At 65.0% G+C, this 27,385-nt stretch overlaps 2 protein-coding genes across 3 annotated transcripts; both read right to left on the bottom strand.

Moving 5' to 3' along the window:
- Window positions 1-186: 186 nt before the first annotated feature.
- On the bottom strand, window positions 187-11,721 carry RBCK1 (RANBP2-type and C3HC4-type zinc finger containing 1). 2 transcript variants are annotated; one of them, XM_075900883.1, is made up of 13 exons: window positions 11,581-11,721; window positions 10,907-10,961; window positions 10,334-10,478; window positions 9,495-9,588; window positions 8,186-8,384; window positions 7,199-7,350; window positions 6,947-7,120; window positions 5,598-5,758; window positions 3,164-3,275; window positions 2,850-3,029; window positions 2,064-2,162; window positions 1,474-1,617; window positions 187-991 (listed from the first exon to the last, which is right to left on the bottom strand). In XM_075900883.1, the coding sequence occupies exons 2-13, from the start codon at window positions 10,941-10,943 to the stop codon at window positions 911-913; spliced, it is 1,578 nt and encodes a 525-aa protein (XP_075756998.1). In that variant the 5' UTR covers window positions 10,944-10,961; window positions 11,581-11,721; the 3' UTR covers window positions 187-910. The 2 variants fall into 2 exon arrangements, with proteins under 2 accessions (XP_075756998.1, XP_075756999.1); XM_075900884.1 differs by lacking the exon at window positions 11,581-11,721 and adding an exon at window positions 11,402-11,419.
- A 3,282-nt stretch (window positions 11,722-15,003) lies between these two features.
- On the bottom strand, window positions 15,004-21,712 carry TRIB3 (tribbles pseudokinase 3). The gene is made up of 4 exons (XM_075900889.1): window positions 21,236-21,712; window positions 19,123-19,407; window positions 18,098-18,390; window positions 15,004-16,774 (listed from the first exon to the last, which is right to left on the bottom strand). The coding sequence occupies exons 2-4, from the start codon at window positions 19,405-19,407 to the stop codon at window positions 16,288-16,290; spliced, it is 1,065 nt and encodes a 354-aa protein (XP_075757004.1). The 5' UTR covers window positions 21,236-21,712; the 3' UTR covers window positions 15,004-16,287.
- Window positions 21,713-27,385: the final 5,673 nt, after the last annotated feature.

The following is a 27,385-nucleotide window of genomic DNA, read 5'->3' as shown; positions in this document are numbered from 1 at the left end:
CCGGCGCCCGTCTGCCTCGCGCTCAGGACCAGGCCGGTTCCCAGAGGGGCTGGTGCTGTTTGGTGCGGGCGGTGCCTTTCTCTCCAGGGGGAATTGGCAACGGCCATTGTGGGCTGGGAACGGCCCGGGCAGGCTGTCCCTCCGGAAGCAGGCACAGCACCCGTGGGTGGATCCACACACTTCAAATCCAAGTTGCAGCCCTTTATTGTTAATCCAGGTGGGGGTGGGGGCCACGAAAGCTGCCTGCTCAGAACCAACCCCACCCCAACCACGGCCCGGCGGGTTCCCAGTGCCCGCCAGGGCACCCACCTCTGTGCCAGCCGACTGAGACGTGCCTCTGAGCTGCAGGGGGCAGGCCTGGCGTGGCCACCCCACTGCCCTCTGCGGGGGGCTGCCCCTTTTCTTTGCTTGGCCACTGGGAGATGCAGGGCACCAGGCACCTTTTCACCGCGGCTGGCAGCGTGGGTCTGGCTGCGATGCTGCCCTGCAGGCGGGGGCAGTGTTTCCTGGGGTGGGGGGGGGGGCAGGACTCTCTCACCCTGCGGGCTACCAAGCTACCTGCCCCTCCCTTGAATGTTCCCAGTCCGCTGCCAGCCCAGTCCCCTCCTTTCTGCACAGCTGCCGCCGACCGATGAAAGGCGCCGCTCCTGAGATGGGCTCCCCCCTGCCCTCCCAGGACACTCGGGTCCGAGTCGCTCAACCTCCCATCCAGAAACAGGAATGTGCCGCTGGCCCCTTGGCTGCTGAGCCACTGGCCTGCCCCAGGGCCGGGGGGGGGGGTCCAGGAGCCTGGCCCCTGGCAGTGAAGGTGCAGGCGGAGCGGGGCCAGGGTCTGCTGCAGGCGTCATTCCAAGTGCCCCCTAGTGGGGGCTACATGGGGCGCGGCCGGTTCCTCTTGGCTCCCGCGTGCTCAGTGGCAGTTCTGGCAGTGGGGGTGGCATGGGACGCCGTTCAGCCTGCAGCGGCAGCCGCCGCTGGTGTCGCCCGAGCCCTGGGAGAGCAGAGCAGAGATGAGGCAGCCGCAGGGAGGGAAGGAGGCAGATGGGAGCGAGGCAGGCAGGCCAGGCCATGGGCCAGATGCTGGCCGGGCTGTTTTGGGCAGCTGGCAGCCGAGGAGGCTCTTGACACTGAAGTTCTGGGGTGGAATCTTGTTTTCCTCCCCTTTGTGAGGTGGGACAGGCAGGAAAACATCCTGGGGGAAGCGCTGGAGTTAGCCCCCCTCCCTGCAGCCAGCTGAGCTGTGAGCGGGGACAGCCCTGGCTCCTGCAGCCCAAGTCAGCTGCAGTCAGTAGGGTTCAGAGTGAACAGCCTTGCCGCACATGGGCTGGGCTGCCTGCTGACATGAGAAGATGGGGCCACAGGGGCTCGTGGTGGGCAGGTGTTTTAAACTCTGAGCCAAGCAGCTCCGCAGAGGAGCTGGGGTCCCCAGGTGGGGCCTACAGCCGCACGCGTGGGTCCCTGCTCCAAACCTACCGCCGGCCCCCAGCGCGGGCCCTTGGTCACCCAGCAGATCTCCGTGTGGCAGACGGTGCAGCGGATCCAGTCGCAGCCGTCCTTCTTCTGGACAACGATCTTACAGGTGGGACAGTACATGGCCTCCCCTCTCTGGACCATCGTCTGGAAGGAGTCGGGACAGTGACATCTACCCCGGGCAGACGAAGGCCCGGGTTTCCCATCCCCCCCTCGCCCGGATCCCAGCAATGTTGCCTACCCGTCCCAGCTGCTGGGGCTAGCATCCGGCTGCCCCGCGCTCAGACTCAGCTGGCTGGCAGCTTTACCCTGTCTCGGCAGCCGCTTCCCCCTCGCTTTGGACCAGCGCCCCGGCCGTTCGGATCCCCGGCGGAGCAAAGCACCCAGGAGCGGAGCCGTGCGGGCGCTGAGCGGTGCACTCGCTTCCCCCGAGCGTCCCCATCTCCCACCCCACAATCTGACCAGCCCCCTTCCTAAAGCAGAGGGCTGGGAATGGTCACGCGACATCACCAGGCCCGGCCCGGCCATGCCCACAGGGCTAACCTGCCGCCCCTCCCCCCAGGCCTGGCGCCCCTCGGCCTGTGGGCTCCTACCGTCAGCATCTCCGTGGTCTGCCTGGCAGCCTGGTCGTTCTGCGCCCGGAGCCTGAGGTCGTCCTGATACTCCTTGCAGTTCATGTTCTCGTGGATGGCCTGGGGAGAGCACCCGGTTAGCTCCCGCCGCCCGGCCACATGCCACGCAGCAGGCGCCACGGCCTGGACGCGCATCCCCACGGCTGCTGCCCCTGCCGCACCGAGCGCCCAGGCCCAGGGCCAGGGCAGGTCCCGGCTCGCAGCCCCTCCTCCCCGCTACAGCGAGTGTCCCCTGGGGACCTAGGTCACGGAGCTGGAGTGGGACCTGGGTACCCCACGCCCGGCAGGGCAGGGCCAGCGGACGCAGCCCACGCCTCTGGGGTGGGGCAGGGCGATGGGGCCGGGGCCGGCTCCAGGAGGGGGCTGGGGCGCTGAGCGGGGGTCTCCCAGCAGGGCTCTGCCACGGCTGGTTTCATGCTGCCCCGACTAGCAACCTCTGGGGAGAGTCCTTTGCTGTCCGGCCCGGACTTTGCACTCAGCTGCTCCAGGGAAAGGCCCCGGGGCCAAGCAGCCACCCTGGGACCCCTGGCTCTAGGGCTGCTGCTTCAGGGGCGGCGCCTCCCCCTTTGGGGCTCGTTAAAGCCCTGGGCAGCTCCAGGGGCGCCACTCACGGCTCAGAGGCCACCAGCTGCTTTAAGACTGGTCCCCCCCCCCCCCCCCCCCCCGCCGGGGCCCGGCTCTGGACCCTGCAGCTGCCCGCGCCCGGCGGTGGCCTGGCGGCGTCTCCCCCGTCCGGCGGGCGCTCACCTTGCAGAGCAGGCAGTTCACCCGTCCGCACACGGGGCAGGCAAACTCGTTGACGTCGTCCTCGAAGAAGCACCAGCCCCGGCAGTCCGTGGTCTGGCAGTGGTAGCTGCTCTGGCTGCGGTTCTCGGCGATGGAGACGCTCACGTCCAGGAAGCGCTGGTACTCGGCAGAGCTCAGGAGCTGCGCAAGGGACCCGGCGCGCCCGTCAGCCCAGACGCGCCCGTCCCCGGCGGCAACCGTGGGAACAGCCCAGCCTCCTCCCAGCCCCCACGCCGCCCCGGCTCTGCCCCTCCTGCCCTGCCCCAGGCCCGTACCGCTTTGATCTCCCGCTCCAGCAGCTGGCCCGTGCAGGAGTACTTCTCGTCGATGTACGGGCAGGGCACCTCCGGCTCCGGGCTGTTCAGGATCGTCCCCTTCAGACACTCCCTGTGGGGAGCCAGCGTGAGAGGGCACCAGCCCTGGGCAAGCTGCTTGCAGGCGGAGCGGGACGGGCCGCTCGGGCCCAGGCTGGGCAGCGCCGAGGGAAGGGGGGGATTCCACCCACTGGCAGGCCTGGGACCCCGGGGCCTCTCCTGGGGCAGGCCCAGAGGGGCTTCCAGGGCGCAGGCAGCCACTGGCACCCCACGCGGGATGGACCGGTCCATCCCTGGCACCCCGCAGCCAGCTCCCGCGCCGCTCCTTCAGAGCCAGCCTAGCTCCAGGGACGCCGCCGGCTGGTGCCTGCCTGCCCGTCACTCTGCCTGGGGGCTCGCGGCTGCAGCGAAAGCCCCGGCAGTGGGGGGTAACGAGGAGGGCGGAGGCCTTGGCCGCGGGGATAGGGCGGGGGGGCCGGTCAGCACCCAGCCACCGTCCCGTCCCGGTTTCACCCACGCGGGGCCGGTGTGAAGCCACCAGTGGCTCCCCTCTGGCAGGCCCCGGATCCCCTCTGGGTCGTGCTAGCCCAGGCCTGGCCAGGCCCCAGCCCGGCTGGTTCCCGGCTGCTCCCCATCGTTGGCCACAGGGGGGCGCCTTCCCCAGCTCCGCTCCCAGGCAGCAGACGCCCCTTGGGGGGAGCTGTCGGAGGGGGCCCTGCCTGGTGGCAGCGGGGGGGGGCCGGGGTTCCGGAGTGCAGGCTGGACGGGCAGGTGAGGGGCTGGGCAGAGGGCGGCGGGTGGAGGGCAGGGGGGCGAGGGGCTGGAACTCCCAGGCGAAGGGTGGGGGGGGCGAGGGGCCCGGGCTGGAGAGTGGGGGGAAGGGACAGGCTCCCGGGCAGAGGTTGGAGGGCAGGAGAGCGAGGGGGGAGGGGCCAGGCTCCCGGCTGGAGGGTGGGGGGGGTGAGGAAGTGGGGAGTTTCGGGGGCTCAGAGGGGGGGTGCTGCATACAGGGGGGCGCTCAGTGCCCAGCAGTTACTGGTTCAATGTGACAAGGGGGGAGAGTTTGTTGTTTCTGAGAACAGCCCAGAACTGGAGCCGAGGCGTCTGGTGTCCTGGTGTCCCCGGCCCTGCGCAGAGGACACGGGGGTTCTGGCCAGAGGCAGACAAGGGGCTCAGAGAGGGACCCAGCGACCGGCCCAGCGGGTCCCAGCGGGGGGAGAACATTGCACGGGGAGGGAGGCAGAAGAGGGGCCCAGCGACCCTCTTACCTGGGGAGAAGACAATGGGCGGGGAGGGGCTGTTGCGGGGGGTATTGGAGGCTCTGCTGGGAGACGGGGGCTGTTTCGGGGGGACAGGGCAGAGCAGGCAGGGCTCAGCGGGCTGCAGGGAGGCTGACGTGGGGCGGGGGGCCCAGGCCAGCTGACCTGAGGGACCCGTTGCTGTTCAAAGCTCCATAGACCCCCCTGTTGGGTGCTGGCTGAGTCGCTCTGCTCTAGAGAACAGGGGGGCGCTATCCCTCTGGGGGTGGAGGCCCCGGGGGGCCAGAGGGAGGGGACCCCCCGAGGGGGCTCACGGCGGAGGCAGGCGGCGGAAGGCCCTGAGACGTGCCGTGCCGGACCCCTAGGTGAGAGTTGGCCCCCCCACAGGAGGGTCGCCGCCATGGAGGGGCTCCCCGAGACGGGGCTGCCGCACTGGAGAGGGGGGATCCGCCCAGGAGCCGAGGGGCCAAGTGTGGGCACGACCTGTGAGCCGTTATGGGGCGAGGGGCCGGGGCTCCCAGCTGGGGGGCTGGGCTCCTGGCTGGAGGGTGGGGGGGGCGAGGGGCCGGGGCTCCCAGCTGGGGGCGGGTTGGGGGCTGGGCTCCTGGCTGGGGGGGGCGAGGGGCCGGGGCTCCCAGCTGGGGGGAAGCTGGGGGGCTGGGTTCCTGGCTGGGGGGGCGAGGGGCCGGGGCTCCCAGCTGGGGGCGGGTTGGGGGGCTGGGCTCCTGGCTGGGGGGGCGAGGGGCCGGGGCTCCCAGCTGGGGGCAGGTTGGGGGGCTGGGCTCCTGGCGGGGGGGGGCGAGGGGCCGGGGCTCCCAGCTGGGGGCAGGTTGGGGGGCTGGACTCCTGGCTGGGGGGGGGCGAGGGGCCGGGGCTCCCAGCTGGGGGCGGGTTGGGGGGCTGGGCTCCTGGCGGGGGGGGGGGCGAGGGGCCGGGGCTCCCAGCTGGGGGCAGGTTGGGGGGCTGGACTCCTGGCTGGGGGGGGGCGAGGGGCCGGGGCTCCCAGCTGGGGGCGGGTTGGGGGGCTGGGCTCCTGGCGGGGGCGGGCGAGGGGCCGGGGCTCCCAGCTGGGGGGAGGCTGCGGGGCTGGGCTCCTGGCTGGGGGGGGCGAGGGGACGGGCCCGGGGCTGACCCACCTGCAGAAGCTGTGCAGACACTCCCGGAGGGTCACGCCCTCCCCGGGCTGCAGGGTCACGAAGCAGATGGGACATTCGACCACTTCCTTGGTGGGCACCAGGCTCTGCCCGTCCAGCTCCAGGAGGTGCTGGTAGTTCTCCCTCTTCCGCCGCTCCTTCACCTGGGCAGGAACCACCAGTCTCAGGGGGGCTGGAGCGGGGGGGGCACTCACCTGCCCCCCACCTTGACCCTTGCTGGCCTCTCCCCGCCCCAGCAGCCTGCAGAGGGGGGCGCAGGGGCAGGACCCAGCCGGGCTGGGCCTGGAGGGAGGGTAGCAGCCCAGGCCTTACGCCAGCCCGGTGCCTGCCCCCCCGCCATGCCGGAGGCTCCCAGGCAGGAGCTAGTGAGGCCGCAGGGTCTGGCGCTATGACAGCGAAGCCTCCCAGCCCCATGGAGCCTGCCCCACGCGTCTCCTTAAAGCTCCCCCAAGGGCCCCTGCCCTGCGCAGGCTGCCTGTTGCCAAGGGCAGCGGCAGGGCCCAGCTGGGGCAGGCCTCTGGGCGGCACGAAGGAGCCCGGAGACTAGAGTCTTCTGGCTCCGGGGCAGGGCTACAGCCCCAGTGCTGGAGACAAGACCCACGTGCACCCAGCCCAAGCGAGGGGGGGCCTCTCCCTCCTGGCCAGGGTGGGTCTCCCTGGCCCGCCCAGGTGCAGGCCGGGGCTGTGTCTAGACTGCATCCCCTTTTCCGTAACAGGGATGCAAATTAGACACATGGCAATTGCAAACGAAGCGGGGATTTAAAGCTCGGAGCTTTGCCGGAAAAAAGCGCCTCATTGTAAGAGGGATAAGGGATCTTCCGGAAAAGGCTTTATTTTCCGAAAGATCCGCGTCTAGACTGGCGCTTTTTTCCGGCAAAGCTCCAAGCCGGAAAAAAGCGGCAGCCATGTTTATGCAAATGAAGCGGGATGGGGGGGATTTAAATCCCCGCTTCATTTGCAATTGCGATGTGTCTAATTTGCATCCCTTTTCCGGAAAAGGGACGCGGTCTAGACACAGCCCGGGTGTCTGCCGCCGGCGCCGCTGCACAGCTGAGTGCTCGCGCCGCGGGGAGCCCCGCCCCTCCGTCCTGGCGGAGAACCGGCGCCGCCCAGCAGAGCTTCGCCTGGAACCGCCCCCGGGCAGCCGGGCATCGAGAGAGGGGGAGAGCCAGGATCCCCCGTCCCTGCCTCCTGGCCAGTCTGTGCGGGGGCCCCTGTGTCGAGAGAGGCCCCGTGGGACCGCCCCATGGAGCCAGCGATTGCTTGCCCCTCGGGGCCAGTGCACGAGGCAGGCTCAGCCCGCGGGGGCCCTCCCCGCCCCGGCCTCCCACCTGCTCGTACTGCCTCGTGGCTTCCTCCTCCTTCCGCATCCTGGCCAGCTCCTCGGCGTCGGGCTGGTACGCCGCGGGCACCGTGTAGCCCTCCGGCCGCTCCTTACAGCAGATCTCGCAGCCGGGCCGGGTAGGCTTGTTGAGGTAGGTGCAGCTGGGACAGACCCAGCCGACCTAGGGAGAGAGCCGGGAGACCGGGGAGGTGAAAGAACCGGGCCGGGGGGCAGGGCCCTGCATCGGGGGCTCCCTTACCTTGGGTGGTTGCGGTGGAGGGGCGTCTTCCTTCTGCAAGAGCTCGTGGCTCTGCTCCACCAGGTCCAGGCTGTCGTGCGTCCCCCCGAGCGCCGAGTCCACCAGGTCCTGGCCCCCGCGAGGCTGCAGGGTGATGTCTCCGAAGCCCAGCTCTACAGGGAGGGAGACGCTACAGGAGGTGGGTCTCCGGGCGGCTCCCGCAGGCCCCGAGCCAACACTCGCGGCAGCCCCGGATTTCAGGGCCTGCCTCTTGGCCTCGTCCTGTGTGGGACGTCTCCTCTCGAGCCCACAGCTGCAAAGCCAGCGCCTCCCTCTGCGTCCCCAGCGCTGGGCCCTTGTAGCCAAGAGGGCTAATGGCATATTAGGGGGCATTAGGAGGCGCATGGCCAGCAGATCCAGAGATGTCATTATTCCCCTTTATTCGGCTCTGGTGAGGCCACATCTGGAGTATCATGTCCAGTTCTGGGCCCCCCACTCCAAAAAGGATGTGGATGCATTGGAGAGGGTCCAGCGGAGGGCAACCAAAATGATTAGGGGGCTGGAGCATATGACTTATGAGGAGAGGCTGAGGGATTTGGGTCTGTTTAGTCTGCAGAAGCGAAGAGTGAGGGGGGATTTGAGAGCAGCCTTCAACTTCCTGAAGGGAGGTTCCAGAGAGGCTGGAGAGAGGCTGTTCTCAGTGGGGGCAGGTGGCAGAACAAGGAGCAACGGGCTCAAGTTGTGGTGGGAGAGGCCCAGGTTGGATATTAGGAAAAACTCTTTCCCTAGGCGGGTGGGGAAGCGCTGGGCTGGATTCCCTAGGGAGAGGGTGGAATCTCCATCCCTAGAGGTGTTTAAGTCTCGGCTTGACAAAGCCCTGGCCGGGTTGATTTAGTTGGGATTGGTCCTGCCTAGAGCAGGGGGCTGGACTTGACCTTCTGAGGTCTCTTCCAGTTCTATGGTTCTATGGACTCTGCCTTCTGGGTCCCACGGCCGCTCCCCACTCACCCGCCAGGACTCGGCGCTCGTGCTGCCTCTGGGAAGCCTCTTTGCTGAGCCCGGCCTCCTTGGCAGTGCGGAGGTAGAGGTAGGCCGTGTCGCCGTCGCGCTGGATGCCGTTGGAGTGCAGCGTCTCCTGGTCCCTGGGCAGCCTCTTGCCCACCACCCACTGCTGAACACTGGGCGGGAAGCCGTAGAGGAGGAATACCTGGGCCAGCGACACAAAGGGACAGCCTGCATCTCACTCGGAACCGGCCGGCATCTCACTCGGAACCGGCCGGGGCCTCGCTCAGAACCGGCCGGCATCTCACTCGGAACCAGCCTGCATCTCACTCAGAACCGGCCGGGGCCTCGCTCAGAACCAGACGGCGCCTCGCTCGGAACCGGCCGGCATCTTACTCGGAACCGGACGGCCCCTCGCTCGGAACCGGACGGCGCCTCGCTTGGAACCAGTCGGCGTCTTGCTCGGAACCAGCCAGCGCCTCGCTCAGAACCGGCCAGGATCTCGCTTGGAACCGGCCAGCACCTGGCTCGGAACCGGACGGCGCCTCGCTCGGAACCGGACGGCGCCTCGCTCGGAACCGGACGGCGCCTCGCTCGGAACCGGACGGCGCCTCGCTCGGAACCAGTCGGCGTCTTGCTCGGAACCAGTCGGCGTCTTGCTCGGAACCAGCTGACACCTCGCTCAGAACCAGCCAGGATCTCGCTTGGAACCGGCCAGCACCTGGCTCGGAACCGGACGGCGCCTCGCTCGGAACCGGAGGGCGCATCGCTCGGCACCAGCCAGGGTCTCGCTCAGAACCGGCTGGCACCCGGGTGCTGCTCAGGGCACTCGCTCAGTGACCTTACGCTGGCGCCCATGGGGAATAGGTGCCCTGGCTGGGAGTTGGCCGATCACGCCGCACAAGCCAAGCAGAGCACAGGGCAGCCCAGTGGGACTGGCAGGCAGGCGGCAGTACCACGAGGGATAGTCCGCCACCCGCCCACAAGGCAGCTTCTACCTGCCCCCCGGGCGGTGATCACATGCTCGTACACCCCTGTGCGCACCAGCCACGTGTCTGGCATAGGGCTGCAGCCTTGACAGCATCCCAGCCGCATGGGAGGCAAAGAGCCAAGGGTTCCAGCGCCGCTGGAGCAGCTCCCGGGAGCCCCCTTCCTCAGCCTGGACCCGCCTTCTTGGGGGCCAGGCGCCTTCTGCACTCGCACGTGGTGGTGACACGTGAGGCTGCCTTGCTCACGCTCAGGCCCCCGTGCGAGGTCGCAGGGTCTCAGCCTGCCGGGTGCTGTGAGTGCCCCGGTCCCGCCCACGGGCCCGTACCATGTCCTTCAGGGACGCCAGCGTCATGTGCGGACTGACTTTCAGGTGGATGGGGACTGTGGTCATGTGGGCGTCTTCCACTCCCACCCACAACCTGCAAGTGGAAAGGAGAGAGGCCGTGAGTGGCTGGCGCGTCCTTGCTGCCAGCCCCGTGGTCCTGGTGCCGCCTGCCTCGGTTGCCAGCTCTCGTGCGCCTGCTTAACCCCTGTCGCTGCTTGCGAGTCCCCAACCGCCTCCTCCCGGTGGCCAGGCTGGGCCAGGCAAGGCGCTGGGAAGGGAAAAGCCGTCGCCTTGGTCCTCTCTGCCCAGCCCAGGGCTGGAGCCGCCCCATGGTTCCACGCCGCCACCGAGCCAACAAGGGGCTTAGATCCAGGGAGATCCGTGCGAAAGGGGCACCCGCCGGTCCTAAGTCCTTTGTGTCTGCCGGGGGGCCAGTGGGGTCCCCTCCAGGCCGGCTTACCCCTGACACCGCCGTGCCCGACTGGAGAGCGAAGGAGCCAGGGCGCAGCAGGGAGACCCAAGAACTGCAAATGGGCAGCCCGTCGCTGCTGGGGAGGGGGCGGCTGCACCCCCCCCCCCCCCCCACCTCCTGCTTCCTGCAGGCCTGAGTCGCTCGGAGCAGGCCTAATGCAGCTTTAAAGCAGGAGCGGGGAGGCTACGGCCCCCGGCTTCCCTGAACCCGGCCCCTAAAGCCTGGCGCCCCCCCATCATTGGGGAGCCCATGCTGGCGCCAGCCCCCCTCCCACCCCCTTGAGGGCTGGAGCCCACAAAATCGGCTGGCCTGGGCCCCCAGGCAGCGGTGTGCAAGGGGAACACGGGGACGGTCTTTCCGCGCTCACCTGATTTCCTTCTTGGGGTAGGCCTCCTGCTTCACCTGCACGCTCAGGGGCGCCCGCAGCTCGGCCAGCCGGCCCGCGCTCTGCAGCGCCAGCGCCTTGTCCCCGCCCTCGATGGCCTCCGCCAGCGCCAGGGCCAGCTGCTCCGCTGCACACAAGGAACAGGCTGGCTGGGCCGGCTCTGGGCCTGCGCCAAGAGCCACCGGCCCCGTCGAGGGCCTGGCAGGGCCACGGGGCACCCGGGGGGGGGGGGGGCGTTCCAAGGTGCCGCTTGCTGCCCCCGGCTAATCACCGGGGAGGACTCTTAATCGTTAGACTTAGGCCACAATTAAGAGAGGCCCCCACAAACGACGCTGCCCTGCAGAACCGTGGGCTCCCCTCCCCCCACCCGGGTGCCCCTCCCCCGCCGGGTCCTGCAGCAGGCGCGGCTCGTCCCCTGGCCCGGCGGGATGGGGGGATCGGCCTATTGGAAAGCGGGGTCCCCCCCCCCACCAGCCGGGGTGTATGGCACCATGAGAGACGGTCTCGGCCCGCCGGCCTGGCCGTTCCCCCCCCCACACACACCAGGGCCCCCACCTGTCTTCGTCGCCTCCTCCGTGAATTTTGTCCCCATGGCAGCAGAGTCCCGGGGCTGTTGCAAGCAAACAGAAGCCCGTCAAGGACCCCAGAGCCCAGCCAGCCGAGCGCAGCGGCACCAGCCGCCCCCAAAGGCAGCGGCCCGGCCTCCGAGCTGGGCTAGGAGCAGCCAGGGCAAGCGACCAGGGCTGCACCCTCCCTTCCCAGCCGCCGGCGCCCGCCCTGGCCCACCCGGCGGTGCCCGGAGCCCCCGGCTCCCAGAGCCCGTCCCGGTGGCAGGCTGCGGGGTCAGGGTAGGGCCCACCCGGGGGGTGCAGGCTCGGTCACCGTGCAGAGCCGCCCCGGGGACCAAACTCAGCCCCGCTGCCCTCCCAGCCCCTGCCACGCTTGCCAGCCCCCCGGGTGAGCGCCGGCAGGCCCAGCAGCGGCCGAGCCCAGCCCCCCCCCCCCGGGGGAGAGGGAAGCTGCACTCCCCGCACGCTGCTCCCCCCCCACCGCCGGCTCCGCTCTGAATTCCTGCCAGGCGGCCGCTCCGCCGAGCCTTCGCGCAGGGCTCCCCCCAGCCCACCCCGGCAGGAAGAGGAACTCGCCAGCAGGGAGCCCCGTGGGCACCCCCCCCCTCGCCAGGCTGGAGAGCAAAGGCCGGCCCCGGCCCGCCCGCCCGGCTCGCCTACCTCCCGCCGGAGCCCTGCGCCCGGGGGGCCGGATTCCGGAGCCTGGCGGCTGGCCAGGGGTCAGGCCCCGCGGAGGGCCGCAGTGAAAAGCGAGCGCCGGAGCCGAGCGAGGAGGAAGTGGAGCGGAGGCCCTGGAACGGGGCAGGGCGGGGAGCAACAGGAACAGACCCAAAGCAGCCGCGGCGAGGACAGAGAAAGCGAAAGTGCCGCTGCCCCGGGCTGAGCCGAATCGCTGGGCGCTGCCCCCCCACCGGCGGCAGAGCCCGACCCCCGCGGGGATCCCCGCCACCGCCCCCGGAAGGGCCCGCCTGGGCTTTGACGCCGGGACGGGGAGGCGCCGTGCCGGGCTCGGTGGGGAGCTGAGGCAGGCCGGGACAGGTCTGGGGGAGGCCCAGGGAGCGCCGCGGAGCCACCCAGCCCCAGGGCTGCCGTGCGTGGAGCCTTCGTCAGACGCAGGCCGGCGCGGACACGGAGGACGGCGAAATCACGACGCCCTGCTACAAAACGGGGCCCGGGGGGGGGGGGGCCTGCGGGGAAGGAGCTGGACCCCCAGTGCCCACGGGGGAGCCATGGAAAAGGCCGAGCTCTCTCTGGGGGGGACCCTTCCCCGGGGGGCCACCCTCCTGTGCTCTGCCCAGGCGAGGCCGCGGCTGGCGCCGGGGGCCCAGTCCTGCGCCTTAGGAAGGATGGAGGAGTCCAAAGGGGAGCAGCCGAACTGCCGGCAGGGCCCCAGCCCCGCGGCTCTGGGGACGGGGCAATAAACGGGGCACGTGCAGGCTTGGGGCCAGGGGCCGACATGAGGGTGGCGGGCTGCCCGAGAGAGGACTGCGCTCACTTGCTCTCCGGGTGCCCTCAAGGCGGGACAAGCAGCCCCGGGCTGAGGGGGCAGCCAGGGCGGCGGCGGGAGAAGCTCACGGACGCTCGGAGCCGTGAGGCCCCGGAACAGGCTTTCCGGGGGCTGTGGACACTCTCCTGGCAGGGCATCAGGGACAGGCTGGACAACCCCCCGGCAGGGCGGGCCTAGGGCGACTGGGTCCTGCCGCAGGCCGGGGCTGGACCTGAGGAGCTCTCCGCGGGGCCCCGCGTCAGGACTTCTCCCCCTTGCCCGGCGCGGCCCCCTGAGGAGAAGGGACGGGCGGGGCAGGAGCCCTGAGTGAGTCTTGGTGCCAGGGGTGCGAGTAGCCAGCCCACGCTGCCTGCTGGTAGGGCTGGGGCTATGGGGGGGGGGGGGCTGACTGCTAGAGGGAGAGGGGAGAAGCGGGACAGCGGGGCTGCCTTGTGCCCCAGGCCGGGCGAGGGGCCGGCACACCCACACCGGTGCCGAGGCTCTGGCCGCCTTGCTGTCCCGGCTGCCCCTTCCCGCTCAGCCGGGCTCACGGCCCACCCTCCCGCGTCCCAGCCCCGCTCTCGGCAGCCCCGACGTGGCTCGGGAAGGCCCCTCTCCGCAGTGCTCAGTGCGGCTCACCCCAGCACCTCAGCCTGCCCGTGTCCCAGCAGCTCGGAGGGCCCCAGGACTGCTAATCCCCTTCTGCAGCTTTCCCAGCCCGCTCCTCCCCCGGGGATGGGGGAGGAATTGAGGGCGCTCCATGCCCCGGGCTGGGGAAAACCCACTCTCCAGGGCAGGGGGCAAAGCTGCAGCTGATTTCATTTCCACGGCCCTCTGGACATCCCCTGTGACCCCCGACGCCTGGGCCCAGAACCAGCTCCTCCCGGGATGGAGGGAGACAGGCCATGGCGCTGGAGCAGTGGAGCCTGGTGTCGGCAGGAGGGGTGGGGGGTCTCCCCTGCAGGGATGGGGGGAGGGGAAACACTCCTCTCCTGGCTCTGTGGGGCAGAGATCAGCTGGCTTGGTTGCTGCTCCACAGGTGGACAATGGAAGGACCATGGTCTCTCGTCCTAGGAGCACCGGATTGCCACCGGAGCAGGACAATGGCCCACGGGGTCCTGTGATGGGCGGCTGCCCCGCACTATCCCTTTAAGGCCTGAGAGAGGGCGGGGGCAGGTATTAGCCAATTAGGGCCCAGCTGGGGCTGTATAAATAAGGGCTCCTGAGGCCCTTCATTCCCACTTGCTAGGGAGCAGCAGGATTTGGCTGCTAGGGAAGCTGGAGGTTTCCTGAGCCAGAGCAGGGCTGGGGAAAGGCAGGCAGGGCTGGGGAGCTCTGGCCAGGCGAACTCCCAGGCTGCAAGGCCGGAGGGTCCTAGTGCTGCAGGGAGGCAGTCAAGGAGGCAGGTCCACACCCTTGCCCATGCTGAGCAGCCATTTCAGATGCAGTTTGCCTGAGGCAGGGGCTAGCTGATGACTGGCAGGGGGTCACTGAGGCAAGGTGGGTCTAGGGAGCTGAGGGTTCCCACAGGGGGAGGACCTCATAGTGTGGGGGTCTTGCGGCAGGGCGGTACCCAGAGGGGAGGATGCCACCATGTGGGAGGGACGTGGGTCCTAACGCAGTGGAGGAAAATCAGGTAACAGCGGGGAGACACCAGCCGAAAGGGGGCCCTCAGCACTGAGAAGCTACTTCCCAAAGCGTCCAGCAGGAGGCGGTGGCAACGAGGCGTGCCGTGTTACAGGTTCCTTCTGCAGCAGCAGCCAGGCCGCACTGCCCAAGGAAGGTGTCAGCTTACCCCTGAGCCTGCCCTAGCCCGGGGGAAGTTTCACTCTCCGCTCTGGCATGACATGCCTGTAAGCCAAGGGTCGATAACCCTTTTGGGACAGCCATTCCTGTTGTCAGTACAAATGTTTCATCCCTCTTCCAGCCGGAGAACCCCTTGGACTCTGTAACGTCCGGTAGCAGTGAGTTCCACCTGCTAATCCTACACAGCTTTTAACATTTAGTGCTTTGAAGTGTGTTTATTCGGCTGACCCTGCTACTGAGGGGCCCGACTAGAGGAGAAAGAGAAGCATCCACTTTTCATGCCCATTGGGGCATTACTGGAGATTTTCTTTCTTCCTGAATTCCTCTGTCAAATACGACGGTCCTAATTTCTCCTCCCCTAGAAAACTTTTCTGGTCACCTGCTGCCCTTCCCTAGAAGCTCTGCATGTGCCTAACCCAAGCGTGTGCAACACAGAGGTGGGTGATCCGATCTCAACAGGCTATGCCTGGAGAGGAGGTCACGTTACAGCATTTGCAGTAGTATTCTCACTCCCTTTCTACTTGCAATCAAATGTCTTGTTTGCTTCCCCCGGCATTCATGGAGCAGCTGCTGTTACTGACCCGTTCACAATGAGGGCCAGGCCTCTTTTCTGAGCAGCTACAGGGAATTTGGATCCCGGCCACGTGGAGGACTGAATCTGGAGCCAAGTCCTGGACCGCTTTCTGTAAATCCCCTTGAACTGCCGGGCTAGGCCCACGTGGATCAGGGAGCCTTTGCGAAGCCAAACCAGAGCCCAGCTCGGCGGCAGCCAGGCCACAGAAGTTCCAAGCGAGCAGCCAACAGAACCTTTTATTTGTCAGAGGGCAGGACACCAGGTACAGGGTGCTGGGTACAAAAGGAGCTGGTCTGGGCTCTGTAGTGTCGCCACGCGGCTCGGGGAGAGGCGGGGCCCCGGGCCTGTGCCCGAAGGGTGGCAGGTGCCCAGTCGGGCTGAGCCAGGGGGAGCAGGCAGGTCCATTCTGTGCATGCCAGCCGTGCCCCCGAAACCAGCAGCCTCACAGCTCCCTGAGATGCGGGCGGCACAGTGCTTGTGGGCTGCCGGAGTGGAGGGCGGGCGGCCCAGGGGCTTGGGAGGAGCGAGAGCAGAGCCAGCAGCCTGCTTCAGTCACAGCACTAGATTGGGGGGGAAGGGGGGAAGAGGCTGCATGGCACCATAGTGCAAAGGCTGCCTAGCACCCCCCACCCACCCAATCGCTCTCTGCCCTCCTCCCCCACCCCCTGGTGGACTGCGGGCAGTGCCCCTTCCGTGCTGCTCCAGGGAGAGCACGGCATGCTGGGACTTGTAGTCCAGCTGGGGTACCAGGGGAAGGTGGCACCACACAGGCTGCATTCAGCGCTCAGGCTTGGCTTTGATGTGACCATGGAAACCCTCTTCCTGCACCCTCCGCCATCCTTGCTCCCACCCAGCTGCATCCCCCTCTGCCCAGCAGAGGGCAGCTGGCGGCCCCTTAGTGTTTCTACCCTCCCCGCCCCACATCCCCGGTTGTGGGTCCCAGGCCAGGCCCAACCAGGGAGCTCCTCCAACGCTCTGCCCCGCAGGCGGCCCCGCTCCAGGAGGCTGGTATCCCTGCTCAGCCCCCTCGGCACCATCCTGCTCCTGCACAGACAGCGCCGAACCCCGAGATGGCAGGGCCTGAATGAAGCCGAGGTCGGGGCCTCGCTCCCCTGCCCAGGGCCGAGAAAGGCACCGTCCTGCGAGGGTGTTGCTGGTGATCAGAGTTTGCACAAGTTCTTTGGCACGAGTACGTGGGAGTCCCAGACCAGGCATGCTGGGGGCTGGCTCCCATCCGCCCTGAATCAGGTCCAGAGACTAAGGCACCTTCCTGCTCTGCAGGATTCACACGCACCTGGACAGCCACAGCTCTCCCCCCTCCCTCCCACCCCCCAAAGGCACGTAGGTTTGTAAGTCCTGGCTCCAGGCCCTGCTGGGACCGAGAGCCACAGTGTTATCCGGATCAGAGCAGCTACCCCCATTAGCCAAGCTGGCACCAGCCCGGCTCGCCTGGGGCATGGAGGGCCCTGTGCCGATGCATCCATGGGGATCCTATGACTGCCTAGCCGTGCGGGTCGTCGTCCTCCTCCTCCTCGTCCCTCTGGCTCCAGGTGTCTGGCACAACTTGCTCCAGCCCCCGCTCCCCCGAAGCGTTTGTGCACGAGTACTCGGAGGCGGCGCCACTCGCTAGCCAGGGGTGGAGCAGGATCTCCCGGGCCGTCAGCCTCTCGGACGGGTTCTTGCGCAGAAGGCACCGGATGAGGCACCTGGCCTGGGGCGAGAGGCCCTCCGGGATGGAGAAGAGCCCCCGGCGGATCTTGCTGAAGAGCGTGGCTGGCTCAGTGTCCAGGAAGGGGTAGCGCCCCACCAGCATCGTGTACAGCACCACGCCCAGGCTCCACATATCCGCCGCCTTCCCCGAGTAAGAGTTCTTGGCGCTCAGGATCTCTGGGCCCACATAGGCCGGGCAGCCGTGCTTGTCCGACAGAGAGTCATCGGGGCCGCTCAGGAGCCAGGAGTCCTCCAGGTTCTCCAGCACCAGCGTGGTCCTGCAGAGAGAGAGGGAAAGCGCCAGGTAGTCGCATGCCGAGGGCTGCTGCGGCCCAGCCGGGAGAGGGAGGCCGCTCAGAAACTCTTGGCTCCCACACAGCAGCTCTGGCCACGAGACAAAGCCACCGCCCCGTAAAAGGAGGCAGGAAACTAACTTTGTAAGTGACCGAGATGGGGACTGGAGTGAGGCGCCCTGGGAGGAGGCATCTGAGCCAAGCCCTGGTAGCCGGCAGCTCAGGAAGAACCCAATCGCATCCCTTCCTGGCTGCACGAGCAGATCTCTGGGAGCTAGGCAAGGACTTGATGGGGACTTTTCAGCTTGGAAAAGAGGAGACTCGGGGGATCGGATAGAGGTTGATAAAATCATGATGGGTGGGGAGAAAGTGACTAAGGAAAAGTGATTTACTTGTGCCTGCCACATAAGAACTGGGGGTCACCCACAGCGTTCCCTCTACGATGGGGGACAGCCCAGCTTCACAGGTGATGAATGAGCCCCGCCCAGCCAGAGGCTCAGGGCTCTGCACCCAGCTGACTGAGTGGGTGGGGCTAACTAATGGCCAGTGAAGCTGTGCTACAGCCCCGCTTAGAGAGAACACTGGCCACCAAGTGAAACGAACAGGCAGCAGGTTTAAAACAAACAAAAGGAAGTTTTTCTTCACGCAGTGCATGGTCAACCTGTGGAACTCCTCGCCAGAGGATGTGGTGAAGACTAGGCCCTTAACAGGGTTCAAAAGAGAGCTCGATAAATTCTGGAGGCCAAGTCCATCAACGGTTATAAGCCAAGCAGGATGGGAATGGTGTCCCTAGCCTCTGTCAGGTGCTGGAAATGGGCGACAGGGGAGGGATCACTGGATGATTCCCTGTTCTGTTCACTCCCTCTGGGACACCTGGCACTGGATGGACCTTTGGGCTGACCCAGTGTGGCCGTTCTTGTGTTCCGAACCAGAACTGAAGCCAGAACGCCACCGAGCTCTGCTGTCGGGCCTGTCGCTCGCTGCCATCGGTGGCCGTGTGGACACTAAACACGAGGCATCTGCAGTGCGTGCAGGGGGCGCGAGGGCTCAGCCTAGCTGGAGAAGCAGGTTTGCAGTAAAATGAAGCTGCTTCTGGGCCCAGGAACCCCGCCCTCCACTTGCGCTGATGGGGCTGGCTGGCTCTTCCCCTGCCTTTCCTGGGGTCAGACCCGTGTCACAGCCAGGCCGCTGGCCCCACACAGAGAGCCCAGCCCAGAGCGTCGGCCAGGCTCTGCGTGGCCATCGGGTCTACGAGGAACACGGCCCTTGACACCCCCCCCCCCCCCCCCCGCTGCCACCAGCCCTCACCTCTCCTCGTCCACGAAGACGAACTTGCGGAGTTTGAGGTCCCGGAGGACGAGCCCGTGGTCGTGGCAGTGGGCGAGTGCCTCGGCCATCTGCCGGAAGAGCGCGGCGGCCTCCCTCTCGGGCAGGCGCTTGCGGTGGCGCACGTGGTTGTGCATGTCCCCGCGCCCGGGCTGGAAGAAGACGTAGACGTGCTGGTCCCCCTGGATCACCTCGGCTACCTGAGCCACGTTGGGGTGAGGCGGGAGGCGCCCGTACGGGGCTGTCAGCTCTGGGTAACTCCTTGCTGGATACACCTGGAAGAGGAGCAAGGCCGGGCATGAGGACGATCACCCGAGAGAGAGGCTAGGGCAGTGGTCCCCAACCTTTTGGGGCTGCCAGGCGCCCGGGGGCGGCACTGTGCTCGCGCTGCGTGCCTGGGGTGGGGGCCACGTATGCGCCGGGTGCCTGGAGTGCAAGAATGGCTCAGGCAGGCCCTGGTCACTAGGCAGGTGCACATAAATGTCCTGGCAGGTGCCGCATTGGGGACCACTGGGCTAGGGGATGGGGTAGTGCTCTTGCCAGCCAGGTGCCTGGAGGGGTCCTAAACCTCCCCATGTAACCACCAGGAGGCAGCACTGCTCAGGCAGAGCAAGGCAAAGGGAGGGATGGGTCTGGCGTCTCCCCATCCGGGCCGCTCGCAGACGCCCAGTCCTTTCCCATGGCCCACAGGTTGGAAGGTGGAGCTGATACTGGGGGGGGGGGGCAGGGACAGCTGTGGCCGCCCCTTTGCCAATGCCATTCTCTGCAGCCAGAGCCCGTGGGGCCCCCGAGGGCCACTAGCCCCCTTTGCCAGTCAAAACGGGCTGTTGCCCGGGAGGCTGGTGCAGGGCAAACTGCTGTGCAGGAGTCCCCGGGGGGCTCTCAGCAGCATTCCCCCAAAACGACCCGGATCCCACAGCCTGCCCCCCGGCCCGTACTCTCCGTAGCGTCAGGCTCCGATGTCCTGCTCCGGGGGAGCAAGGCCAGGCCCCATCACCCCACTGTACCTTGCAGCTGTACTCCGTCTCCGTGGGCCTGTGCACCGCCCTGTAGGAGCGGCCCCCGTCCTGGGGCTCCAGAAGGATGTACGGGCCAATCTGCAGGACTCTGGAGTCCTGGTCCGCAGCACACGGGGTCCGGGCGAGGGGCTGCAGGCATGGCGTGAGCCCTGACACCGGACTCAACCGGGGGCGCTTGGGCTTCGGGGCCTCCGAATCAGGGGGGTCCTCGAAGTCCAGCCGCTTCTTCCTCAGCGGAGACACCGCAGGGATCACCTGGACGTTCAGGCTCATCTGCAGCACAAGAAGATGAAGCGGTTGCAGCGCAAAGCTAGCCACTTAGAGAGAGAACCTGGGAGGCCCCTGCTCTGTGCCGCCCCCACGACGCTCTAGGAGCACAGCTCTTTCCCAGCGTGCTGAGAGCACCTAGCGCCTGGCCAGGGAGACCTGGGTGGAGTGGCCATGTGCCATGGGAACATACGTACACAGCCAGGCTGGGTCAGACCAATGACCCATCCAGACCAGTGTCCTGTCTGCCCAGTGGCCCCAGGGGAGGGAACAGAACAGGGAATAATCCAGTGATCCCTCCCCTGACACCCATTTCCAGCCTCTCAAACAGGTTAAGGACACCATTCCTATCCAGCCTGGCTAATAGCCATTGATGGACCTAACCTCCATGAATTTATCTAGCTCTTTTTTGAACCCTGTTCAAGTCCTGGTCTTCACAACCTCCTCTGGCGAGGAGTTCCACAGGTTGTGTGCTGCATGAAGAAAAACTTCCTTTTGTTTGCTTTAAACATGCTACCTATTCATATCAATGGTTGACCTCTAGTTCTTATGGGAACAAGTAAATAACTTGTCCTTAGTCTCTCTCTCCACACCGGTCATGATTTTATTAGACCTCTGTCCTCTCCCCCCTTAGCCTCCTCTTTTCTGAGCTGAAAAGTCCCAGTCTTTTTAATCTCCCCTCAAATGGCAGCCATTCCAAACCCTGCATCATTTCTGTTGCCCTTTTCTGAACCTTTCCCAGATGTGGGCTACCATGGATTTATACAGAGGCAAGGAGATATTCTGTCCTATTCTCTATCCCCTTTCGAATGATTCCCAACATTGTTTGCTCTTTTGCCAGCTGCTGCACATGGAGTGGATGTTTGCGGAGAACTCTCCAGATGTGCTATATTTAGCTCTTGATTTCCAATTTTACAGTCTTAAACATTCAGTTTTGATCAGATGCTTCTGCTCCCTGGGCAGGTCTGTGGCACCCAGAGCGAGGAACTCAGGCCTCATGAACTACAGAGACAACCCCGACTGGAAGACAGGCCTACGCTAAGCGCGAGTGTCTCCCCAGCCAGCGGCGAAGTGTCTGCGCGGGGGAGCGACCGGCCACCCCCTGCCATCCTGTCCAGAGTGGCAAAGGCTCCAGCCAGGCTGCGCCGGGGGGCATGTCTGAGGATGTCGCGCATTCACAGCTGCTGATGTAATGACACTGCCTCACAGTGTAATAATGGGGAGAGTGTGTCATGGCCGTGTGTCTCCCTTGTGTCACAACAGTGAGCGCACGTGTGTCTCACAGGGTCCCCGTGGTGAGTGCACGGGTGTGCCAGCGCCATGGGGGTGTGTCACCATGTAACACAGTGATGGGAGGGGGCACATGCCAGTGTCTCTCGGCCTAGGGGTGCGGGGGGGGGGGGTTTGGCCAGGGAGGGGGGTGAGTCCCGGTGTGTGTCAGCGCATGACAGGGAGGGGGTCTGGCGGTGTAACAATAGCGGTGAATGGGTGTCTGGCGATGGGGGGCGCCCCCCCAGCCGTGAGCCCCCCGCTGCCTGCACCGAGCCCTGCCTGCTCTCTGGCGCCGATCGCTCCCCCGTCCCGCTGGGCAGTGCCCGGCTGCCGCCTAGTTACCGTTCCCGGCACCGGCTGGCAATGGGGGGCCCTTCCCCGCCAGACCCCCCCCGCTCCTACCCGTGCGCGCTGCCCGCTCCCCGGACCCTGCAGCCTCCAGCGCCCGCCCGGCCCTGCCGGCTCCGATCCCGGCCGGCCAGGGCGACTCCGCCCCAGCCCCGCAGCGCCCGAGTCGGGCTGGAACCCGAGCGCGCCCCGCGCCCCGCGCCCCGCTTTGTACCTTCGGGCGGGGACGGAGCGATCCCGCCGCAGGCCGGGTCCGGGGAGCCCGGAGGGTCCTGCCCCCGGAGTCTCAGACGCCCCGGTTCTCCATGGTCCCGGGCGGCTCTGCGCCGGGGGTCCTGGCCCCGGCCGGGGGGCTGCCGCCGGGCTCCGCGGCTTTACGCGCGGGGCTGGCGCCGGGGCAGGCTGGCACGTCAGCCGGGGCCGATCTTCCTGCCGCTCTCCTCTCCCTCCGGCTGCCCTCTCCCGCGCCGGCTGATGCCGAACTCACTCCGGATTGCAACATCCCCGCCCGAGGCCCGCCCCTTTGCTTTCCCTTCCATGATGACACCGGGCGCTGGGCGCTTGCAATACCCCGGCCGAGCGGAACTGCGCCACGCCGCGCCGGATTACTCAGACCCGCCGCCGGATTACAGCAGGGTTACACGGGCACTGCCCCCCTCCCCGGCCGGCTGCTGGGCTTGGACCCCCCCCCTGCCCGGCCTGCCTTTGGGGATCTGGCACAGCAAGCCCAGAGCCAAACCTCTGTGCGGGGGGAAGGGAGAGGCAGAGCCCTGCCCTTCATGTGGCAGATCAGCCGCCTAGTGACCCACACGGTGCCCCCAGAGCTGCCCCTCCCCCTGCACTGGGACCGGCCCCTGTGCAGAGCGAGTCTAAGTGTGAACGCTCCCCTCCCCCGCTCCGAGTCCCTCTTGCCCAGCCTCCTGCTGCTGTTGGCGAGGCAGCCGGGCGGACTGGTCTCTGCCCCCCGGCACACGCCGGCCTCGCCATGGAGCGAACCGAGGCGGTGCCAGATTGTGGGGGGCGCCACTTGGACCCAGAGTGTAGAAAATTGTGTCCGCTGCTGGCGCAGAGGTAGGCAGGAGAGCCCCCACGAGGGGAGCAGAACAGGAAGGAGGCGCAATTGAGACCAAGCGAGGGGGCCAGGGGACGTCATTTGAGCTCCCCGCCTCGGTGCCAGCATGTGGGCCAGGTGCCAAAATGTTGCGGGCCAGCCCCGCCCCGGATCAGGGCCGCATTATGACTTTCGTGGGCCCTAGGCACTTTTGTCTTCGTGGGCCCCTCCCACCATAATAATATCAATACTAAAAATGATTTTTTATCTCACTTTAAATACGTCAACATTTTATTTCTTTTCTGTTTTAGGCAAAATGTAAGAGATTTTCGTGGGCCCTAAAAGTTTCCTTTTTTTCTGATGTGAGAAAAAAATTAAAACATTTTCTTCCACCCTAAAAGTTCAGTTTTTTCCTTCTGATTTGAGACAGAAATTAAAACATTTTCGTGGGCCCCTAAAAGCATCGTGGGCCCTAGGCACTGTGCCGAATGGCCTAATGGATACGTCGGCCCTGCCCACGGATCTCCCAAAGCAGAGGGCGGTGAGGGCAGGGACCGTGTGAGGCAGCCGCGGGCGCTCACACGTCCTGGTGCATGCAGATGGTGCCTGCAAGGTCTCCTGGTTCACTTTGGATTAGCCTGATTGCGCCCCCCTCGCTGCCGTGCCAATCACTAGCCCAAAATGGAGCCTGCGAGTCTGCAACGGTCACCTGGCCAGTGGTCTTGAGCCCCTGGCGGGAGTGCGCCAGCCTGTGACCGCCCTGCACCCCTACTCACCCTGCCTGTCACCATGTGTGACAGGCCACGCACACCAGCCCCCACGTGAACCAGGGACGGGTCTCAGAGGGGCAGCTGGCAGAGCCTGTAACTTAAAATAACGTAAAGAAGGACGAGTGGCACTGTAGCCCCATGGGGCATGTCTACACTAGGAAATCATTTCAAAGGAATAACTCCCAAAATAACTCTTTCGAACTAGCGTGTCCACCCGGCAGGGAAGCCACGAAATGCGTCGGAGGCAGGCTCCCTTAAGTGGACGCGCTGCCTCGCCTTCGAGCCCCAGCACGACTGGCGCGTCATCGCTTCGAACCGCTCGGGGGAGTCGTCATTTCGAAAGAGCGGCGGCGGCGCGCCCACACGGCCCCTCTGTCGAAAGAACTAGTTCAAAATTAGCAGGAGGAAAGCAGGAGATATGATTTTGAAATAACCAGCCCCTTATTTTGAAACCACAGGCTTGGCCATGCGGACGCGCCGCTTGCTATTTCGAGAGAAGGGGGGTTATGTTGGACTAACTCCCCGGTGCAGAGTAGGGCTCCGACACTCACAAAGAATATCGACAGCATCGTGCATTTTGTGGGCACAGCCCACTTCTTCACATGATGAGTGACGGGTGTGCACCGGGGTGTTATACTGAGAAGCAGGCTGAGAATAAGGTGACCCGGAGGCCTGACTCCAAAGGCCACCTGGAGCTGCACAGAGCAGCTGCAGGTGAGTCAGAGCAGGCATATTCTGCCCCGCCCCCGTCTAATTTCCCTTTCTAATGACTTTCCATTGCCGTGGGGCAAACCCACCGGAGCCCTGAGTTTCGCTCCCAGCCAGCATCACGGATCCTACTCTCTCCTGTTAGCTGTGCTGGCCCCACGGCGAGCCGGCCAACTGGAGCAAATCCACCCACGTTTCTGGCACTACATTAGGACATCGGTGGCTACAATTTGCTCCTGGCCAGTTGAGCCTGGTTGTTCTTCTGCCAACGTGGCCCTTCCTCCTGGGGGGTAGCCCCGATGTAGCTGTAGGGGGCCGGCAGATCCCCTGCTAGGCGAATCAAGCCAAGCTCTCTCGTCTCTGCTCAGAGGGCAGCTCCCCCCCCCCCCATCCCCTGACCGTCCTGCGAGCCCTTCTCTGCGCCTGCTCCAGCCTGAATCCGTCTGGCTTGAACACGGATGCCCCGGGGGGGACGCGGGATTCTAGGCGTGGCAGCCCCGGCTTGCAATCTGGCAGCACGCCAGGGCAAGCCCCCCAGCTTTTGCCCAGAGTTGTGTTGGGAGAGATTCTCAAGAGCCCGGAGCGCTCAGGGCCCTGGTTTCCATCGGGGGTCAAGGCAAGAGCAAAGTGAATCGGCGGAAGGAGAGGCGGCCGTCCCCTGCGGCAGCAGCCTGGTTTCTCTTTCATATCGCACGCCTGTTACGTCTGTGACCAGGCGCCCTGCCAGGGGAGGTGCTCCGGGGAGGGGCTGGCCGCAAGTGCTCCCAGGCTGCTCTGCCTGCCCCTAGGAGATGAGCCAGGATAGGACCTTTCTTTGTAGCGTGCCAAGTTTTTGGCAAGGCACCCTGCCCCGGCCCGGAGCTGGCCGGCCCACGCGGGCTCCATGCAGAACACGGTGGGTCGGTGTCCACACAGAGGCTGTGTCCAGACTCAGGGGTTTTTTCGAAAAAACTTCCCCTGCGTCCAGACTCAAGCCGCGTTCTTTCGAAATTAATTCAAAAGAACGCGGCTTTTCTTTCGATGGCGGTAAACCTCATTTCACGAGGAAGAACGCCTTCTTTCGAAAGTTCCTCTTGTATGTAAATAAGGCTTCTTCAAAAGAGAGCATCCAGACTCACTGGATGCTTTCTTTCGAAAAAGCAAGCCGCTTTTTCGAAATTTCTCCGTGCAGTCTAGACGCTCTCTTTCGAAAGAGCCTCTTTCGAAAGAAGCCTGCAGTCTAGATATAGCCAGACACAGGAAGCCTGTTGGGATCTAGCCGGAAGAGTTTGCTGCGCTCACTGAGTCCCAGCGGGCAGGGCACCGCGAGGAAATGATTTCCAAATCGTTCAAAATCCCTCCCGAAATCACCCCGTCGAACCAGCCTGTCCCCACCACAGGGGGAGCCTCGACATGAGTCCGAGGCAGCTCCGTTACTGTGCACGCGCTCCTCGACTTAGCGCCTTGGGAGCACTGAGGAGCCCTTACTTGCAGTGACTCTGGGGAGTGGTTATTTCGAAAGGGCGGCGGTGGTGCGGCCGCAGGGCCATTGCGAAACAAGCGCTCTGCCCCGAGGAAAGCAGGAGTCCCGGTCTCGAAATAAGCTTGGCAGAGTGGACGCTCCGCTTGCTATTTCGAAATCACTCCCTGGCGTAGACCAGGGCAGCGAGAGCTGGCAAGACCGCCCCTTTCGGCCCTGCAGCGGGAGCAGTCGAGGAAGCATTTCCATCCCTGTGCAGAGTGGAGCTTTGTCGGTTTCGTTCTGACCGTCCCTCAGTGGGAGGCAGAGCCCATGTTATTTCTCAGGCCGGTTCCTTTATTCCCTGGGCGGCAGGATCTAGGGGCCTCTGGGGGGAGAGAGCACGTTTCCAAAACCACAGAGCAGCAGAACGGTTCCCAAGGGAGCCCCGTGCAGTGTTCCTGGTTTGGGGGGCTGCAGTGCTGTACGAATAGGGGAGGGGGTGCAAAGCAAGGGGGCTCCCCGTGCATTTGGGGATCCTCAAAGCTCTGCCAAGTTTGTGACACTCCTTCCTGAGCACTTCCCTGACACAGGAGCAGCGTGATCTTTGAGCCATTCCCGTTCCAGGCAGTTCCTTCCAGAGAAACGCTGCCTCCATCCTGCTCGGGGTGATGAGCGGCTCTTTTTCCTTCCGGACTTTTTCCCTGGAACACGCGCTGATGAACAGCCAGCCAGGTTAGGCAGAGCTGAGCTCATCCCGGACTCAGGGGGTTGGGCACCCCAGGCCCTGGCTGCAAACCCTCTGCAGGCAGCCAACCCTTTGACAATTTCAGCGCCCTGGTCAGTTTCGGTCATGAGCAAAGTCGGCAGCAGGTGCCTGGAGGGTTCCTGTGAGGACTGGTGTTGGTTAATGAACCAGGAAAGGGGGGCGCTGCGGGGTGCTGACACATGAACGTGGCCCGTGTTTATTTCCCAGATGGGCAGGAAAGGAACCAGGGCATTCCCAGCGAGCCAGGAGAGAATAGAGGAAGACCAAGCTTGGAACGTCTGTAGTGCCTAGTGCGCTGGAGTGTTAGAATCGTGCCGTGTCCTTTAGCATCACAGGACACCAGAACTGGAAGGGACCTCGAGAGTCATCGAGTCCAGTCCCCTGCCCTCACGGCAGGACCCAGCACCATCTAGATCATCCCTGATAGATGTCTGTCCAACCTGCTCTTGAATGTCTCCAGAGATGGAGATTCTACAACCTCCCGAGGCAATTTATCCCGGTGTTTAACCACCCTGAGAGGTAGGACGTTTTTCCTCCTGTCCAGCCTAAACCTCTTGCTGCAGTTTAAACCCATTGCTTCTTGTCCAAGCCTCAGAGGCCAAGTAGAACAATTTCCCCCCCTCCTCCCTGTGACACCCTTTTAGATACTTGAAAACCGCTCTCATGTCCCCTCCGTCTTCTCCTTTCCAAACTAAACAAGCCCAGTTCTTCTCTCATAGCTCATGTTCTCTGCACTTTTGATCATTTTTGTAGCTCTCGTCTCCAATTTCTCCCCATCTTTCTTGAAATGCGGTGCCCAAAATGGGACACAACACTCCAACGGAGGCCTGATCAGCGCAGAGCAGAGCGGAAGAATGACGCCTCGTGTCTTGCTCACAACTCTCCTGTTAGTGCATCCCAGAATCTATTTTTTGCAACAGTGTCGCAGTGTTGACTCATATTTAATTAGCACCAGCTCCACAACTGGCAGGTACTTCCCTCCTCTCCCTTCTTTTTCTGTTATAAATTGTGAGCTCCCCCCCTTTTCTCTCTGCTCTGCACATCTGGGGAAGTGGGGTTTGCCCACGAAAGCACACGATCCTCTCTCTCTATATTGTGTTGGTCTCTGAGCCCTGGTCTACACCCAGGAGTTAGTTCGAAATAACAAGCGGCGCGTCCACACGGCCACGCCCGTTATTTCAAAATCACAGGCGGGTTATTCTGAAATCCGGACTCCTGCTTTCCTGGGGGCAGAGCGTTTATTTTGCAATAGTGGCCGTGTGGACGCGCCGCTGCTGCCCTTTCGAAATAACGGCTCCCCAGAGTCACTCGAAGTGATGACCCCCAGTGCCTGCTGGGGCACTGAGTCGAGCACGTCCACATTAAGGGGCCTGCCTCGGACTCACGGCAAGGCACCCCCGTAGTGGGGACGCGCTATTTGGATTTTGTTATTTCAGGACTTCCTATTTCAAATGTCGTTATTTCGAAAAAATGTCCTTGTGTCGCCCTGCCCCCACGGTGCTACGAGACGGCTCTTTGTTCTTAAAGTTACAGCGTCACACAGCTACCCCTGGAGACTTTTAAAGCCCGGCCCAGCCTTTGAACCGTCCTCACTGTGTCCCTTGGGTTACAGCCTCCAGCGCCCACTC

The sequence above is a fragment of the Pelodiscus sinensis genome, chromosome 18 (genome assembly GCF_049634645.1).
Source record: "Pelodiscus sinensis isolate JC-2024 chromosome 18, ASM4963464v1, whole genome shotgun sequence".
NCBI classification, from domain to species: domain Eukaryota; kingdom Metazoa; phylum Chordata; order Testudines; family Trionychidae; genus Pelodiscus; species Pelodiscus sinensis.
This window is presented reverse-complemented; position numbering and strand designations above follow the sequence as displayed.

Excerpts from the sequence above, each read along its gene's own strand:
- TRIB3 (XM_075900889.1), bottom strand. The coding sequence starts at position 19,407 with ATGAGCCTGAACGTCCAGGTGATCCCTGCGGTGTCTCCGCTGAGGAAG. Across the intron at positions 18,391-19,122 it reads AGACGGAGTACAGCTGCAAG|GTGTATCCAGCAAGGAGTTA; the intron begins GTACAGTGGGGT and ends CTCCTCTTCCAG. Across the intron at positions 16,775-18,097 it reads GTCTTCGTGGACGAGGAGAG|GACCACGCTGGTGCTGGAGA; the intron begins GTGAGGGCTGGT and ends CTCTCTCTGCAG.
- RBCK1 (XM_075900883.1), bottom strand. The coding sequence starts at position 10,943 with ATGGGGACAAAATTCACGGAGGAGGCGACGAAGACAG. Across the intron at positions 8,385-9,494 it reads TGGCGTCCCTGAAGGACATG|GTATTCCTCCTCTACGGCTT; the intron begins GTACGGGCCCGT and ends TCGCTGGCCCAG. Across the intron at positions 3,030-3,163 it reads TGGAGCGGGAGATCAAAGCG|CTCCTGAGCTCTGCCGAGTA; the intron begins GTACGGGCCTGG and ends TCCCTTGCGCAG.